The following is a 16,068-nucleotide window of genomic DNA, read 5'->3' on the forward strand; positions in this document are numbered from 1 at the left end:
TTCGCTTGTGCTTGCCTTCTCTCGTGAAGCTTTCTCGTTGGGTTTTCAGACTGCTATGAAGATGACACCAATCAAGTGTTACCAGCATGCCTTGTAGTAGAGTCCAGACACAACCCTGGACTCGTCTTTCAGAAATCCTACTTCTTCTAAAAAAATGTTAAGGGAATAAACCATTTGGGTTACCAGACATGCCGGTGGGTCATTCCTCAATGCCAAGTAGAAAGAACGTTGTTGAGGCCAGTTCACTACAAAGTAGAACTGCTTCCGAATCGACATCTGCTCTTTTACCGGTGGCTTAATCTCAAAATTATTTTGACAAAGAGGTGCGTTCTTCAACCCGACGTCTTGTAAAGACCTTCTCCCTCCCAACCCACAAAAGCTACGGCATTCGGTCAATCGCAGAGCGGAAAGTACCGGAAACCCAAGCATTGACCTAAAGATCGTTAGAGTGTGTTACAAGCTCATGGAACATGAGAAACAAATCATCAAGAAGGCTTCCATGAAAATAAAATCACTTGGTGCTATTAGAAGTTCTGACTGAGAAACGCGTTGGGTATAATGTCCAGAAAATTCACAATTTTTGGTCCAATGAGCCTTGTGACAAAAATATGATGAAGACAACATGAATTTCATATTGAAACATTCTAGATTCCTTTAAAGGCACCATGTTTTATATTTGTGAACATGTTTCAATAGGATTAACTTTTTATTAAGTTAAAAATATGCGTCTGACGCCCGACTTTTTTTTAACTTCTAATTTAACTATCCCTTATTTCTCTTTTTCCTATATTAGTAAAAATATATTTTCTGTAGGAAATAATATATTAATTTAATTATTTTAACTTATATGATTTCTACACCCCCCCCCCCCCCACAATGCTTTTCTGCACGCAACGCTCACTTTTTTTTTTAGGTAGGTTTACCAGTATCACTGGCCTCACCCCTAAATGTTAATACACTTGTTTGTGGAGGAGAAAGTATAGTAATGTCAACAATCCTGGAAATCAGGGGGAAAAAAAAACCTTTTTAATTAATACAGAAATTTTAAAAATTCTGGTGAAATTTTGAAAACTGATCCTGCTTTTGGAAATTTGTTGGCAGGCAATGTATGAGCGCGCATGTGTACATATATGTCTGTATACTCTCTGTACGCGGCACGGTCAAACTATGAAACGTTCAACTTTGTAAGTTGTGTGACATCGCGGTGTGATTTCAGTTTGAATGTATAGGGTGTGTATTGTGTTCATTGTTAAGGTGGACCTGTCCCCTATACAGCTTTACAAATCATTAAATACATTTTATCAAAACTACGTATACCGTGTTTTTATTGTGTTTTTTGTTTCACAATTTAAATTGGGTTGGTTTTTTTGGGGGGAAAAGATAAAATTTTAATTTTATTGTTCATTTTGTATTTTCGCTGTAGAATCTGCTGGTGCCTTATATATAAAAAAAAAAATTTAATAATAAAAAATTTGAAAATGTTAGGAAATACAAGCCTCAACAGAGATGCCATAAGTGACTTTCCTTCTCACCCCTTATAGTAAAGCTCTGTGAATTAAATCGTCCTTTGGAGAATGCAAAATAGTTGCTAAAGTAGATCCCCTGATTAATTTGGCAATAAATTTAGATTTTATTATTTTTATTATATACTATGTTTATTGTACTTTGTGTTATATATATATATATATATAAAATTATACATAAAGGAAAAAAAGTGTTTTTTTATATATATATATAAATGTAAATACTTTTTTGTTATGTTAATCTGTTTATCTGTATTATTTCATGTACAGAACCAACAAATAAACAAACGCTATTTACCGACCCGGGAATAAAGGCAGCTGCAGCATCACTTACAGACGTTGTTATACTGACTGCCTTGCTATACGGCTTATTAGTTTAATCAATTCCAAATAATCCCTAATTACTTGATAAAATAACAGTTGCTGGATGAGCATGATGGGAGTTGCTCCCCACAGCTAAGTTGGCAACTGGATCAGAGCACATCAGCCACATGAGAAACGCGTGGGTGCTTTTTTTTTTTTTTGCACCCCCTCCCTCCTAACGGCGTGAATAATCTGTCCAGTTTTGGAGGATCAAAATAATTTAATTTTCATTCCTTAAGGCAAAGTTTCTTTTCCCACAGAAAAAAAATAGCAACGTTCCATTCAGTTAACATTTTAATAGTTGTTTTTCTTTCGCTTTTGGAATTTTCATGTTTTCATTTTACAAATATTTATTTAAATTAAAGGAAACTGCGCCAATACAGGGTTTCTACATGATGTTTTGTTCCCCACCAATGGGTGAGCTGGCTGTGACGGCGGCTGCACAAAAATCGCCAGATCGAGGAGTACGTAAAGCGTGATCCGTGTTCATACAAAGCGAGCCGTGAGTGTACTCAACCATAACGTATTTATTTCTATAGCTCCATCACATTCCGAGCAGGAAGTTGTAAGCCGCTTCCTGTTCTCTCCCCGCATTGCGGACGGCGCGCGAGCCTCTAGCGCTAGAGATTGTTTCCAGCCGCACAGATCCCTCTGTAACACTATTTTGACAGATACCTTAGGGGAAGGCAGCAAGATGGCAGCTCCTGCGTACAGAGCAACAGGGATTAACAGGGCATTTTATTTTTTAATTAACCCCTTTGCGATCATAGAGCATACCAGTACAGTCCCTCCATTGACAGCCTGGACTCCCCCTGCCAGCAGAAGCCAGCATTGTTGTAACGACGCTTGGCATGAGCGCCGGTACGCTTTTACAAGAATGTCTGATCGTACAGTCAGGCATTTCTTTCCAGTAGGTGTCACTGTAGGACAGGATCGGCCCAGCAGAGTCAATCGAGACCCTGCTGGGATCTCCAATTGCGCCACCTGCTGGATGATCGCACATACTGCGATCAGCAATGCAAGTCGGTCACAGTGTGATCAGTGCAGGTGAGATCGGAGTAAAGAAACATTTCTTCCTCTTCACACAAATTGTAAAAGTAGAAAAAAAGTTTTCCCCAAGAAATATTAATAAAAAAGAAATCTAAAATAACCAATACAGTGAGCTCAGTGATGTAATTGTGATATCACTAGCACACCTAACATGTAAGAGATCCTCAAAGCATTACATGTAAAAAAGTATAACCCTCCACCGCTCAGAACCCCCGCTAAAACCCCTTAAGCCAGAAAAAAGGTGTGGATTTGGCCCTCTAGAACATAAACACTACACATATGTTATATCTAAAATCAGGGGATATTGTCAAACATAAATTGGGTCACTGTTCATCAGGGGCACCTCCCGCGTAGAAGAAATTCTAAGAAAAATGCAAAAACAACATTTTAGTATAGGCTTCTACAGAGTAGCAGTCTATTTTTTTGCATGTTTCTATGGTTTTAAATTTTATTAATTGGTTTCAAATTGTGTATTAGAAAATAATGTAGAATTTGTGTGGGTTCATCAAAGGGCAAATATATAGTCTTTAGGGTACCAAAAACCTTTGTTACTGAAAAATACCTTGGTGAAAAAGAATGTGATTAATACACTCTATACACAAATATGACGATTCCTACACCCTGGATTTATTTTTATTTTTTTTAATAAATCTTCTGTATATTTATTCCTGCGCTTCATATTTTACCATTTCTGGTTAAAGCATCAGACAAGCCCACAGCTTCTAATATTAATATTATTGATTATTAAGCACCACAAAAAATGCAAATTGTGACATTTTTAGTAAAGAGGAATTACTTTAATTATATGTTCCTTTGTTATAATATTAAGCTACTTGACCCTAAGAACATGCGCTGTTGGTGAGATCACAATACGGACTCTTACTTGTCTTTCCGATTCCTGCGGATGCACAGCGGTGGAACCTGCGGGGTGAGTCAAGGACACCACATTTGGGTTAAAACCAGCAATATTGCATAACCATTTAGCAGCACACAGCTATTTCCTCCTGCGTCACAAATTCTTATGAGATTAGCGCAAATCCTTATCTTAACGCCGTACTTTGGGTTATTTTAGGCTCAGAGGTTTCTGCTAATTCTCTGTGGTGCTGAAAATAAAAAATGGGGAAAAATACACCTTTCGTGTTTTAGACGCCTTTTCTTAAAATAAAAATGTTACATTTGATGGCGTCACCTTTTAGGACAGAACAGGTAACTGCAACACGAGATGCACCCTCTATGCAACTGCTATCTTTAGCTCCGACGTCTATTTGGCGCCCCGGTCGCTATATAAATGTAACGTATATAGAAATATAATTTTTAAGAAGAGGAATTCTGAATTGGTGTTTATTTCAGAACTCGGACACGCTGAAAATGATTTAATGTCCATGGATCCTGGATCTGCAAACAATAACCAGGTCAGAGCAGCTAAGAGTAACTTAACAAACAGGTCTTAAGCATAATTACCCCGCAAAGTGCCCATTATTCTGCAGTCATGTGCTTTTTTTTTTGGCAGCAACAGAACACGAGACTCATTCAGCGCTGCCAAAGAAATAGCAAAGGAGAAAGGGGGGGGGGGGGCCCTTCTAACACTGTTTGAATTCACAAAAAGTACGGTTATTATATATATATATATATATCTGCTACCCCCACATCCATGGCACACTCTCTCCCTCTTTCTCTATACGCTACTCCACCTAGATTGTAAGCTTGCGAGCCAAGCCTACTGTCGGCTCTGGTTTTGTCAGACCCTTTGAATGTACGGACCGCAAGAACCGCTGCGGGAATTGTTGGCGTTGTATAAATAAAATAATTTTAATACTAATCTCTGAAAAAAGTAAAAGTCTCCAAAATCTTTCCTCGAACATCCACATCTGCCGTTTGTCTTGGTGTCAAGAATACGGACCAAGTTCCAGTCTCTTTACCCTCCACACGTGCTTTTAAAATAAGTTTATTTCTTAAAAAGTTACATACAAAACAGAAATTCACAATTGTTATACAAAAAAAACCAAAAAAACAAAAAACAAGAACCACATATTACAGCGTCTCTGCTGGAGACACGACGGAGCCCCTATGGAGAGAAGACTTACAGCCCCTATGGTAAAAATGTGTGGTTTTGGGTCGTTATAAAATCGGAAGATGCGGGAAAGGAACTTAATAGTATTAAGGTCTTATTATTCCTATTAATACCCACATTATGTCACCAGAGGGCCACTGATCAGGGCAGCGAATGGGTCGGATTTGTGACCTTTGCCCATCATTAAATATAGATGTTAATTGGTACAAAAAAATACAAATTGAGAAACTTAACTCCTAACCTTCCACAATCCAACAAAAGGGCAGAAGCTAGGACTGTGGGGTCAATATTGTCATAGGGTCTTCTATAACAGAGCCATTGTCTTTTAAACACAAGGTTAATCCATTTAATTCCAATTTTAAAAAAATGGCACTGAAAGTGTTAATCCACAGTCTATAATTGTGTTCCTATGAGGTTTATGGCGGGAACCGCTTAATCCGAGAGAAAAAAAATTAAGAAATATTTTGTCAACATTCCTAGATAACGTTTATTTACAAACAAACATTCTATCTACATTTCCACATCAGACTTTGCTGTCTTATCAGAAATTACAGCTGTATATGAGGAATACGCGCGGTTTGGGGGGTTAGTTAAAGAGGGGCTCTTGTAACCCGAGAAGACCGGAAGATTTCTGCTGGGAAAAATTTTTACCTTTAAATGCAAAGCATTGGAATTAATTTAAAGTTTCAGGTGGAGCTCACATTTGATCCAGACATCACGCTTTGTATAGATCAAAAGACAGCTTATGCCCGCATCCTATGCAACTCTCTGCTTGTACCCCGGTGCACAAGGGGTTACGTTTAACCCCATAGTTTCTTAAGAATACGTAACAGAAAATATCGGGGAGGGTGGTGAGATTTTACAGCCAGTGGGAAGAAGCACGGTCTCGCAAGAACACAAGGCGCAAATTATCCACAGCACCAGGGTTTACTGTAACCGACAGCGACTAACACAACCAGGGAGACGAGTCGCTCCTGCGCAGACTCGGGCCCTACACAAGGCAGACCTTCTGCGACGATACGCACGCTGCTTATAACTACTCTAGAATCATCCGCTACTCTGGAGCCTTGGAAGCGTCCTTACTCTCAAAGTGTACACTAAAAACAAATTTACCCATCTTGCTTAATAAGACACCAACTCCAAAACACTTCCATCTGCCGGACGGCACGGACGACGAGCCACGTGCGACAAAACGATAATTCGATCGGCGTACGCGCTGAACGGCATTCTACAGAAAAATGTAGACAAAGAAGTGCCCGCTTGCTTCTGCCCTTCTCAGACCAACCAATGATCGCAACGCCTCGCTATTCCTCATATGACAGCAAATAATTTAATTATAGAAAAATAGAATGATAAAAGAAACGTAGAGCCCCTGCAGAGATGAGATTTGATTCCTTCCGCTCCGCGGCTGGTTATTGGGGCATAAGGTGTCTGACGTTGTATTTGGAAGTATCTTGATATTGTGTCATTGGTTTGTCTGCAATGCCACATGTGCCGACTCCGACCTTCCCGGTCACGCTCTCGGGAGAGGCGAAAATACTTCTCTTCACCTAAAAATAGATTGATGGAGAACAAGAGAATGTAAGCACTCGATACCAGCAGGCTGACGCAGGCACAGGTCACGTAGTCCACTGGCCAGCATTAGAGCACATCGGGGGATTAACAGTGAACAAGACCTGGGTTTGTTTTAAAAGCAAAACCAGCGACCCCTAGCAAGACAAAAGCTTTACATACTGGAGTCAGTGGGAGATATATTATATATGGATGAAAAGACAAAAAAAACCCTCATTATATATATATATATATATATATATATATATATATATATATATATATATATATATATATATATATATATATATATATATATATATATGAGAAAGGACCGGAGGTGGTCCGAAACGTTGGCCGTGCTGATTGAAATAAATTAGTGCGTAATGCACTTTGCTACAAAGACCCGTGAGTGCCCATTTTTCTTTGGTTACATGTGTCTGGCTATTTTTGGAGCACCCGGGCAAATAAAAGCCTGTGTATATTAACAATATTTCTGAGTGTGCAGCCGCTCCCTTTGGTTTGTGTGTATTATATATATATTTTGTGTGTCTATTAGAGTATTTTTTTTATTTTATATATATATATATATGAGTATTTTTTTTATTATATATATATATATATATAATAAAAAAAATACTCTAATATACACACACATTATATATATATATATATATATATATATATATATATATATATATACACATACACCCCCCCCCCCCCCCCCAAAGAACCTTTGCAGGAGTTCTAAAAATACTTTAGGGTAAAGAGCGGTAGGTTTGCCTTCGCTGTGATGACATAATGGATTTATTGTTAGCCCCCGGGATCATTACAGTTTCGAAGTGTCCTTGGGGTCTGGGGCAGCACAAGCCCTACCTGTCCTTTCTTGTTCTTGGAATACGCTTTGTTGTTAAACTGCTGCCACTTGGATTTCTGATCTTCCCGCTCCTGTTCGAGCTCCTTTATTCTCTGAGCCTTTTTAAGTGCTTTCTTCTTTTTATATTCTCTCTGATGGGCGATCAGTTCTTTCCTTTCAAAACAAAGTAAATATTATCAACAATAGGAACAGATGTGACTTCAAAAACCCGTAAAACCCTTTTGCTTCTGGAAACCACGGCATTTAAAAGGCAGTCCAAACATGACGTTTAATATTTTCTTCTAAATATATAGCGTCATTGATTTAGGGTTTTGTTTTTTTAACAGTCGATATATACAAAGGGTCTCACAAAACAAACAGACTAACGCAAACCTTATGGTGGACCCTGGTAGCAAGCTTATACCCTAGAGCGTTGTTATAGTATAGTAATAACACCCCCCCCAGCGCTGTATACAGTAATAACCCCCCCAGCGCTGTATACAGTAATAACCCCCCAGCGCTGTATACACTAATGTCGGTCGGTGACAAAAACCTGGTTTTATCTCATTTTGCCCCAATAAACTCCCTTTATCTGCAGACCTGGAGCCGCCGTTGCTGTCAGTCATGTGATATTTTGGGGGACTTTCCCGGCTCAGACACCACACTGAGCTGATGCTTTATGGCGATGCTAATGAAGTCCGTTCCTCCATAGACTTTCATTAGAGTGTCCAGGTGCGTAATTAGTAATGAGCCATTCTATTGTTCCTCACAGGCAGTATGATAAGGAGTCGGGGGGGTTAGTAGATTGGGGGTCAGATAACAGAGCGAGAACTCAAATGCCTGATATGCAGCTGCCTGAAAACTTCATGAGGCAAAAACTACCGATTGAAGTATTATGCAGAATATTTGCGGAAACATTTTGAATCCGATACTAGTAACAAAAAACAAATGGTTTGACTAACTTTGACATTGGGAGACCCCCGCTGTCCTCTTTGCTCTTCCTCCCTTCCTCCGCGGGTCTCAGGTTAAGCAGGGACGTTACTTCTGCGTTGCCGTAGCCGCTAAAAGTGATGGCGGCTGTTCCGTTCTCTTCGTCTATCTCCTCGATCTCGGCTTCGTACCACCTGTAAAGATAACGTGGCTGTAAGCATGTGAGTAAAGGCCTGAAAGACAACACTGCAAATGCTAACAACTTAAAAACGCAACAAGTCCTGCAAAACGGGCTCAGAGGCCGCTTACAAAAACCGGTGCTTTTGCTAGCAAGAGGTAACGGAGACTGTCGGTGGTGTAGGCTCTAGATGTCTGGGAGAGCTGTGCGGACCGGGCCTTTAATTAAAGATCTAAAAGGGCTAATTCCACCCATTTCATTTCATTACACCCCAGTAAAGATAACGTGTTGGAATGTTATCTGTAGAGTATGAAAATGGCGAGTATCGCTACTATAAAGCAGATTTACCGATTAAATCCCAGAAGAGGCTTCTCATAACCAGACCGTCATGTACGGCGTATTCCTCTACCTTCTGTTTTTATTTTTTTATTTTTGAAAGATAAACTGCCCGATACCGTATAGAACTCCTGTGCGTTTCCCATAGCAGGAAAACTTGTGGTTATATTAAATATACAGAGGGCCCCAGGGTACCGCGACACACGCAGACAATAATTAGGGTTGTTTCTACGCTATGTACCCAAAGCGATCCCCTAATTCGCTATAAGACATTTAGTAGATTAATCTCATCACTTCTGGTCTGAAGTTGCTGTGCCGTATAGAATGTCAACGTTACCATTCACTGCGAATTAAAGAATATTGCGAAACATTTTCCAAACATTTGGCCAATCAGAACACAGAACCCAGACAGATTCTTTCAGATCCACGTCGGTTTCGTATCAGTCAGAAAATATTTTATATCTGGGCTAAAACATTAATAGGCACGTTTGATGTCCAGAAGCTCGTACCACGTCGAATCGCACGCTCTTACCATCGGTCGGTAGCGTTGCATTTTCTCAGAGTACATAAAACAGGCCTTTCATTGCACTTACTGTCCATCGTCACTCCAGACCGACATGCATCTGTCTCCAACCTTCCATGAATGGCTGCCACCGAAAGATGCCGGATCATCGGAATTCTCAGGGGCTTCAGAGGGTTGCGATGACAGAAGGTCTTTAGTTAATTCTATAACATCCTGGAAGAAAAGAGAAGACAGTCTTTATGGAAATCACAGCTATACATTGATCGGGGGGGGGGGCATTAAACTCCTTTCCTCCCAGTTCCTTCATGATCACCGTTCCAAACGCAGTTATATTCCTCCAAGATAATACAATATATGCATTTATCTGGAAAAATTCTTATAGGATATTAAAGAAAATAAGGGACATTGTAACGTGTTAAAGACTCAATTTCATGTGATTTAAGGTTGTGTTTCCACATAGTTCCTGAAGTTGAAGGTATGATTAGCAGGTAATTCTTACATAGCCCCAGCAGGTGATTGCCAGCAATTTTTCATGAAATAGTGTTTTGAACTTGAAAGAAGTCACATTGTCTGCTAAGGAGATTACATCCATAGAGGTGTAAGAGGTACTTGGCTCCCCCTGGTGGCCGCTGACAGGATCGCATCGCTTCACTATCAACCCAAACAGAAGGAACTCAAACATAAAAAACCCCAAAACACTGCGTCCGAGGACTGAGGCTGGGTGGTACAGCGCCGGTCTCGCTTGCCATCACTCAGAGGGTGGTGTCGTGTATGCCGGGGGATATGTGTATGGTGCGTAGCGTGTACGGTTACTTATTAAACAGCGACCAATTGAACACCCCAGCATAATGACTTCTAACAGAGGCAGGGTGAAATGATTCAAAAATCTTCAAAAATTTTGTAATAGAAATTCTTTTATACTAATAAAAGAAATTACATAAAATCTGTACTATAACAGAAAAAGGAAATAACATAATTCACGTTCAGAGACACTGGTTAACCCTTTAAATTCTTAACGGTGGACATCGATGGGCACAGACCGGTATTCACTCTCGCAAAGCGTTCTCGGCCCCTGTTAGCCGGGTCTACAGCATCTATACCTACCTTGTTTCGAAAGCTCCTCGGTCTTCAAGAGCAGAATGAGGACTTGCAGCTTGAAAACTGGAAGGAAATTAACTTTCTCTGATGACACACGGACGCTTTTCGACTCATAACAAAACGTAACCGTTACTGGACGCGTGAGGACACCGAAAATCAAAATGCTCTCCCAAACCGCGCAAAAATTACGTCATTGTTTCCATGGAAATGAAGTAAAGCAGACCAGCCGTGTACGCATCATCCCCGTAAAACGATATTCTCACCTGTAAATCTTTTTTCAGCTTTAGTAAATCCTCGTTCTCGCCGTTGGCCGTTAGAGCCGCCTCGACCTGCTGGAGTTGGGCTTTGTAGCTGGCCAGCTGTTTTGCAAGATCTTCTGCCATCTGCCAATAAATAAAATGAGCGGGGAGTTACAGTAACCGGCCAGTCAGGACCTCAGGGAAGATATAAAACCTTTTGCCATAAATATATTAATCGCTGATAACGTGTAAGATTCATCATAATATAGACAGCCCCCAGGGCCACACCATTCTCCCATGTCTGCCCCACCAGCTGCCCCCAGGGTCCACCATGGATGCCCAGGAAGGGGGAGGAGCCATTTGCACATATCTACCCATGGCTCCAAATACCCTCCCTAAGGAGGCCGGGGCAGACATGTGGACTAGGGCTGGCCATGTCCTCTACGTCTTCTTGTGTGGTCTGCCCCCCGAGTGACACGGATTACCCCGGCACACGAGCAGGACACCAGGCCTCGGGTCAAAGCCAGCTAGGCCGCACGCAGAGCCTCGGCCTGATGCCGCCGTGTGAGCCAGCTCATATTCCCTCTATCGCGGAGCTATATCCACACACACCGCCCGCCTCCCTCCGGCTCTCTTCTGTAACCCAGTAGTCACTCTCTATCCCCTTCTCACCGCGCCGTACCTCCGGTAGCCTCGGTGCCTCTCTCAGTTCCGGCCGTCGCGCTCTCTTCTCGCGAAATTTCCGGCTTCCGCGAGAGTGATGACGTCATGCGCTAGGGTTGCTACAGTAACGAATGCCATATGCTTAAACAATTATATATATTACTTAGTCCATTATAAATACTTACCTAGAACATATATCGTTTATATTATTCCTATATATATTTCATACATGGTAGCTCAGAATGTTTGCTGGGTATGAGGGGATCGCAGGGTTCTACGCAGTGTTCCCTCTAAGCTGTGTGCTTGTGCGCGCGCACATAGCATTTTTAGAGAGCGCACACGTCCAAAAATTGTGCGCACAACAGTTTTTCCCAATAAAAAAAAATATATATTATTTTTTTTTGATACTTTATGCGGTGCGGATATTGTGCGCACATAATTTTGGCTCTGGGAAAATTTTTGCACAAGAGAAATATTCTGCGCACGCCACCTAAGAAAAATTAGATGGAACATTGGTTCTACGGCCCAAAAGTCCCAATAATGTGCATAGAAACAGCAGGATACTGGTTTATAAATTAAGCATGAGTTGAAGTGAGAGGGTGTGAGAAAGCATGAGTAGTTTAAGTTTAAGAGAGAGTAGGAGCGAAAGTGTAAGAGCGTGAGAGAGTGAAAAAGCAATAAAATGCAAAAGACAATGATGATGGGAGATATGCTGTATCATCGTCAATGTCTGGCCCAGTTTATAGTGATGGGCGTTATGGTATACTGCCATCAATGTTTGACTCAGTATATATTGTTGAGCGTTATGGTGTACCACTATCAAAACCTGACTCAGTATACAGTGATGGGAGTTATACTGTGCCCAATCAATATCTGGCTCAATGTCTGGCTCAGTACACCATGGGAATTATGAGGTACCTACAGCAATGCCTGGCTGTAGGTAGTCATGCTGTACCACCGTCTGTGTCTGTCTCAGTATACAGGGATAGGAGTTATGCTGTACCACTTTAAGTGCCTGGCTCAGTATATACGGTAATGAGAGTCATGCTGTACAACAGTCTGTGTCTGGCTCAGTATATAATGATGGGAGTTTTGGTGTACCACTGTTAGTGAGTACATGTACCAAGGGACCTGAAGCTCAATCTCATAGGATCATGCAACATTGCACCCCATTATGTCCCTGCCCTTTTGTGGCATTGCCCTTGCCGACCCACAACTATGGCCGCTATTTTTTATGAGGAAAAGGTGGCAACCCTAGCCTCTAGCCACACCCCTTAAAACAAAAGTGCCCGGAATTAAAATATTGGGGCGTTAATGAACGCCTGAGCCCTGTCACAGATTTGGGCCATCAAGGCATTAAGGTTTAACACTTACAATATATACATCTTATAAAGTAAGATGGCTGCTCGTTGTATACATAATTACTTCAGATTAAACAATAAAAAGACATGATTTAATGTTTTATTTCTGTTTATTAAATCAATGATTTATTAAATGATTTATTAAGGATACATTTATAAAATGATTTAATAAGGATAAACTGGAACTGCAGCTTCTTTTTAAAGAGCAGCCATAACAGACACTGACACTAGATGGCAGCAAACTCAATGGTAATGTTTTTGGATACCTTGCTCTATATCTTACTTTTTAAATGATTCTGTACTTAATATAGAGAATATCATAAATCTTTTTGGTGTAACTAAATTATTATTAGTATATTTTTATTATTTTAGATATATATATATATATATATAGTATATATATATATATATATATATTATATATATATATAATATATATATATATATATATATATATATATATATATATATATATATATATATATATATATATATATATATATATATATATATATATATATATATATATATATATATATATATATATATATATATATATATATATAATTCTTGGAACATTTATATACATATATATATATTTATATATTATTTTATTATATATATTTATATAGGTGTGTATATATATATATATATATATATATATATATATAATGTGTTTTTTCTAATGCTTGCAAGTTGGTGCCATTACAGTATGTGTAGGACAGGAATAAATTGCCCCATATGTTAAGTGATTGCAAGGTGGACGCTCTCCAGGGCCCCACAAAGTGTTAATCTGGTATTTACTCATTCACCACATCTTTAAATCTGATTCGAAACAAGTGCGCCCCCTGCTGGAAGAATGCAATTTAGATGGCCTTTAGGGAAAGGAAATATTGTATGATGGTGATGACATTTTCACTATATTACTGACTTGTAAAATAAGTCAACTGACATGATGACATCATCAGGACTGGATTAATAGAGAATGCAGTAAAATCAGTTGTATATTTTCATTATAAATTTTGACAAAATAGCTATTTTTGAAGAAAAGCGCAATAAAAAAAAGTGTATTACATTCACAACTACTTAGCCCTTTCTTCTAAGAGCTTAATTTAGTTTTATAAGTATATTTTATAATTTCAATAATTCTGCATTAAACTAGCACTTTAAGGGACAGACGTGGCAGTTTGTGTTTAATTCAGACGATGACACTTCTAATCCCACCCCCCCCCCCACCCCCGAAGCAAAAGTGCCCTCCTGGGCATTTAAAATATTACGACATGTGACTAATGTGTTTTTGTGTCAGTGATGATAACGTAACTAGGTAATGACCAAACTTAAGATAAGTTTCAAAATCTTATATTATGGTTTCAATTTAATGAAAAATCTATTTTAAACAAATATAAATTATTTTATTTAATCAGTTCTGATTTATGGATTTATTTGAAATAACTATATTCTCCAGATCTGAGCGTATATACCGTGGTTTTATATATGATTAATACATGTCCCCTGACAGTATACACAGACCCTGTTTTTTGCTTCTATAACATGATATAATAATTCTTATCGCACTCCAGGACTGCGAGGGATGAGTCAGACTGCATCACCATCCGCATTCTACGAGCCTTCGGGCATTCGAATTCGCCAGCTACTGCGGACAGATTACATGGAGAAAAAAAACCATTTACGCATTCACGTGGCTCGATTCATTTTAACCCTCCGATTATTCTGCGTATTCAATAAAAAATAAAACGCCAATACATGTTTCATTTTATTATGTATTTGAAGGCAATCTACTTATTTTTGATAAATGTATAAATTCATTTTAACTTCTTTATTGCTGAACTGCGGAGCTGTGTGGCCGTTTAATCTACTGGCATAAAGCATAATGCTGTGGGAGCGTGGCCCCAAAAAATAAGCCAGGAGGGGCAGTCCCTGTATGTGCCCCAAATCCCTGTGCCCCCTTCACCCTCCTGATACTCCCCTTTTCTTCCCTGTCCTCCTGTGATTCCTCCCCCGATGCCCCTCTCTCCTCCCCCGTTGCCCCTCTTTTCTAGGAGGTCGGAATGTTTGCTGGGTATGAGGGTATCGCAGGGTTCTACTGCCCTAAAAGCCCCGATAATGTGTATAGAAACAGCAGGAAACGGGTTTATAAATTAAACGGGGGAAATAAACCGCATTATTCTTCTCCTAAATGCCCCGCTCAGTTACACAAATACCCCGCAATAGGGCACAAAGGCTTCCCCTTTTGCATTCTGAGAGGTGTTGGATCCTATGACTCCATCACCGGCGCGTGTGGATGAGATATTAATGGCAAAATGGGCACAATTCTGGAAAGCATATTTTTAGAGGACTGAGGAACATCTATTTAGAGCAAAGTGATGCCAAATTAAATGTAAGATAAGAGGTAGCGGCTAATACAGAGAGGGTATTAAACATGCGCGGGAAAGACATCTAAGACGAGACCAACGACTGATTAAGGTTTCAGTCTTTACAGCAAGACGACTAGACGGGGGCCGAATGGGGGCAGATTATACGTTTCTTAATTAAAGCAACCTTGAACCAAACTGTGCCACGTCATGTAATTCTTTTTGTATGAAGGCCAGAGTGGCTCCTAGTTGAAGAACACCAGTTGGGTAAGACTATTCTGATGAGAACCCGATACCGAAGATGACTTGTTATCCGCCGGTATTTCCAGGACCCCCATTCCGCACTTATCACCCACCTACCGATGGAGACAGAATAATCCCCGGAGCAGAATGGATGAAAGCGCAGCGAGGAGGGATGTAGAGCCGGAAGCGATGTCCTTTTAAACGAGATGAAAGCATGAAGCTCGGATGACACAGAGTCTGGCAAGGTTATATAATTAGTGTGACGGACAGCTGAGGTCATTTGGGGTTTTAAATGATACGATATCTTATTACCAGCCCCCGGGAGAAGATGCTTTACACTGATAACAATTCAGGGACATCTCTTAGTATATATATTTTTGTTAATTGTTGCAAACTTAAAAAGTCTTGAAACTCATGGTTTGCTGGAAAATTAAAGGGACGCTCCATATGTCAGCTGCGTGGTCCCTTTCCACGCGCCCAGGATAAATGCCACGCATCTGTGGAACGTCCGCCCATTGATTTCAGCGACACCACTTTCATGCTGCTAATTGTCGGCGACATTATTCTGTCCCATTAATAGTAACACAATCAACTGCAGTGTCATTGGGCTGCTGTCTGAATGAGGATTACCCTGAGTTATCGATTCTTAAATAGAGCTGGAGTGACGATTATCCACAGGTTTGGTGACTGTTCCTTTAAGAATAATATTCT

The 16,068-nt window shown here is 40.0% G+C and overlaps 1 protein-coding gene across 1 annotated transcript; it reads right to left on the reverse strand.

The window, feature by feature from the left end:
- Nucleotides 1–6,419: 6,419 nt before the first annotated feature.
- Nucleotides 6,420–10,862, reverse strand: LOC149277510 (survival of motor neuron-related-splicing factor 30). The gene is made up of 5 exons (XM_089502787.1): nucleotides 10,743–10,862; nucleotides 9,452–9,594; nucleotides 8,377–8,538; nucleotides 7,435–7,588; nucleotides 6,420–6,557 (listed from the first exon to the last, which is right to left on the reverse strand). The coding sequence occupies exons 1-5, from the start codon at nucleotides 10,860–10,862 to the stop codon at nucleotides 6,420–6,422; spliced, it is 717 nt and encodes a 238-aa protein (XP_089358913.1).
- Between the last annotated feature and the right edge of the window lie 5,206 nt (nucleotides 10,863–16,068).

The sequence above is a fragment of the Sceloporus occidentalis genome, unplaced genomic scaffold (genome assembly GCF_023333645.1).
Source record: "Sceloporus occidentalis isolate IW3139 unplaced genomic scaffold, rSceOcc1.0.p SCAF_212, whole genome shotgun sequence".
Classification (NCBI taxonomy): domain Eukaryota; kingdom Metazoa; phylum Chordata; class Lepidosauria; order Squamata; family Phrynosomatidae; genus Sceloporus; species Sceloporus occidentalis.

Excerpts from the sequence above, each read along its gene's own strand:
- LOC149277510 (XM_089502787.1), bottom strand. The coding sequence starts at position 10,862 with ATGGCAGAAGATCTTGCAAAACAGCTGGCCAGCTACAAAGCCCAACTC. Across the intron at positions 8,539-9,451 it reads GTCTGGAGTGACGATGGACA|GTGGTACGAAGCCGAGATCG; the intron begins GTAAGTGCAATG and ends TTATCTTTACAG. Across the intron at positions 7,589-8,376 it reads GGGGGTCTCCCAATGTCAAA|GAAAGAACTGATCGCCCATC; the intron begins GTTAGTCAAACC and ends TTGTTTTGAAAG.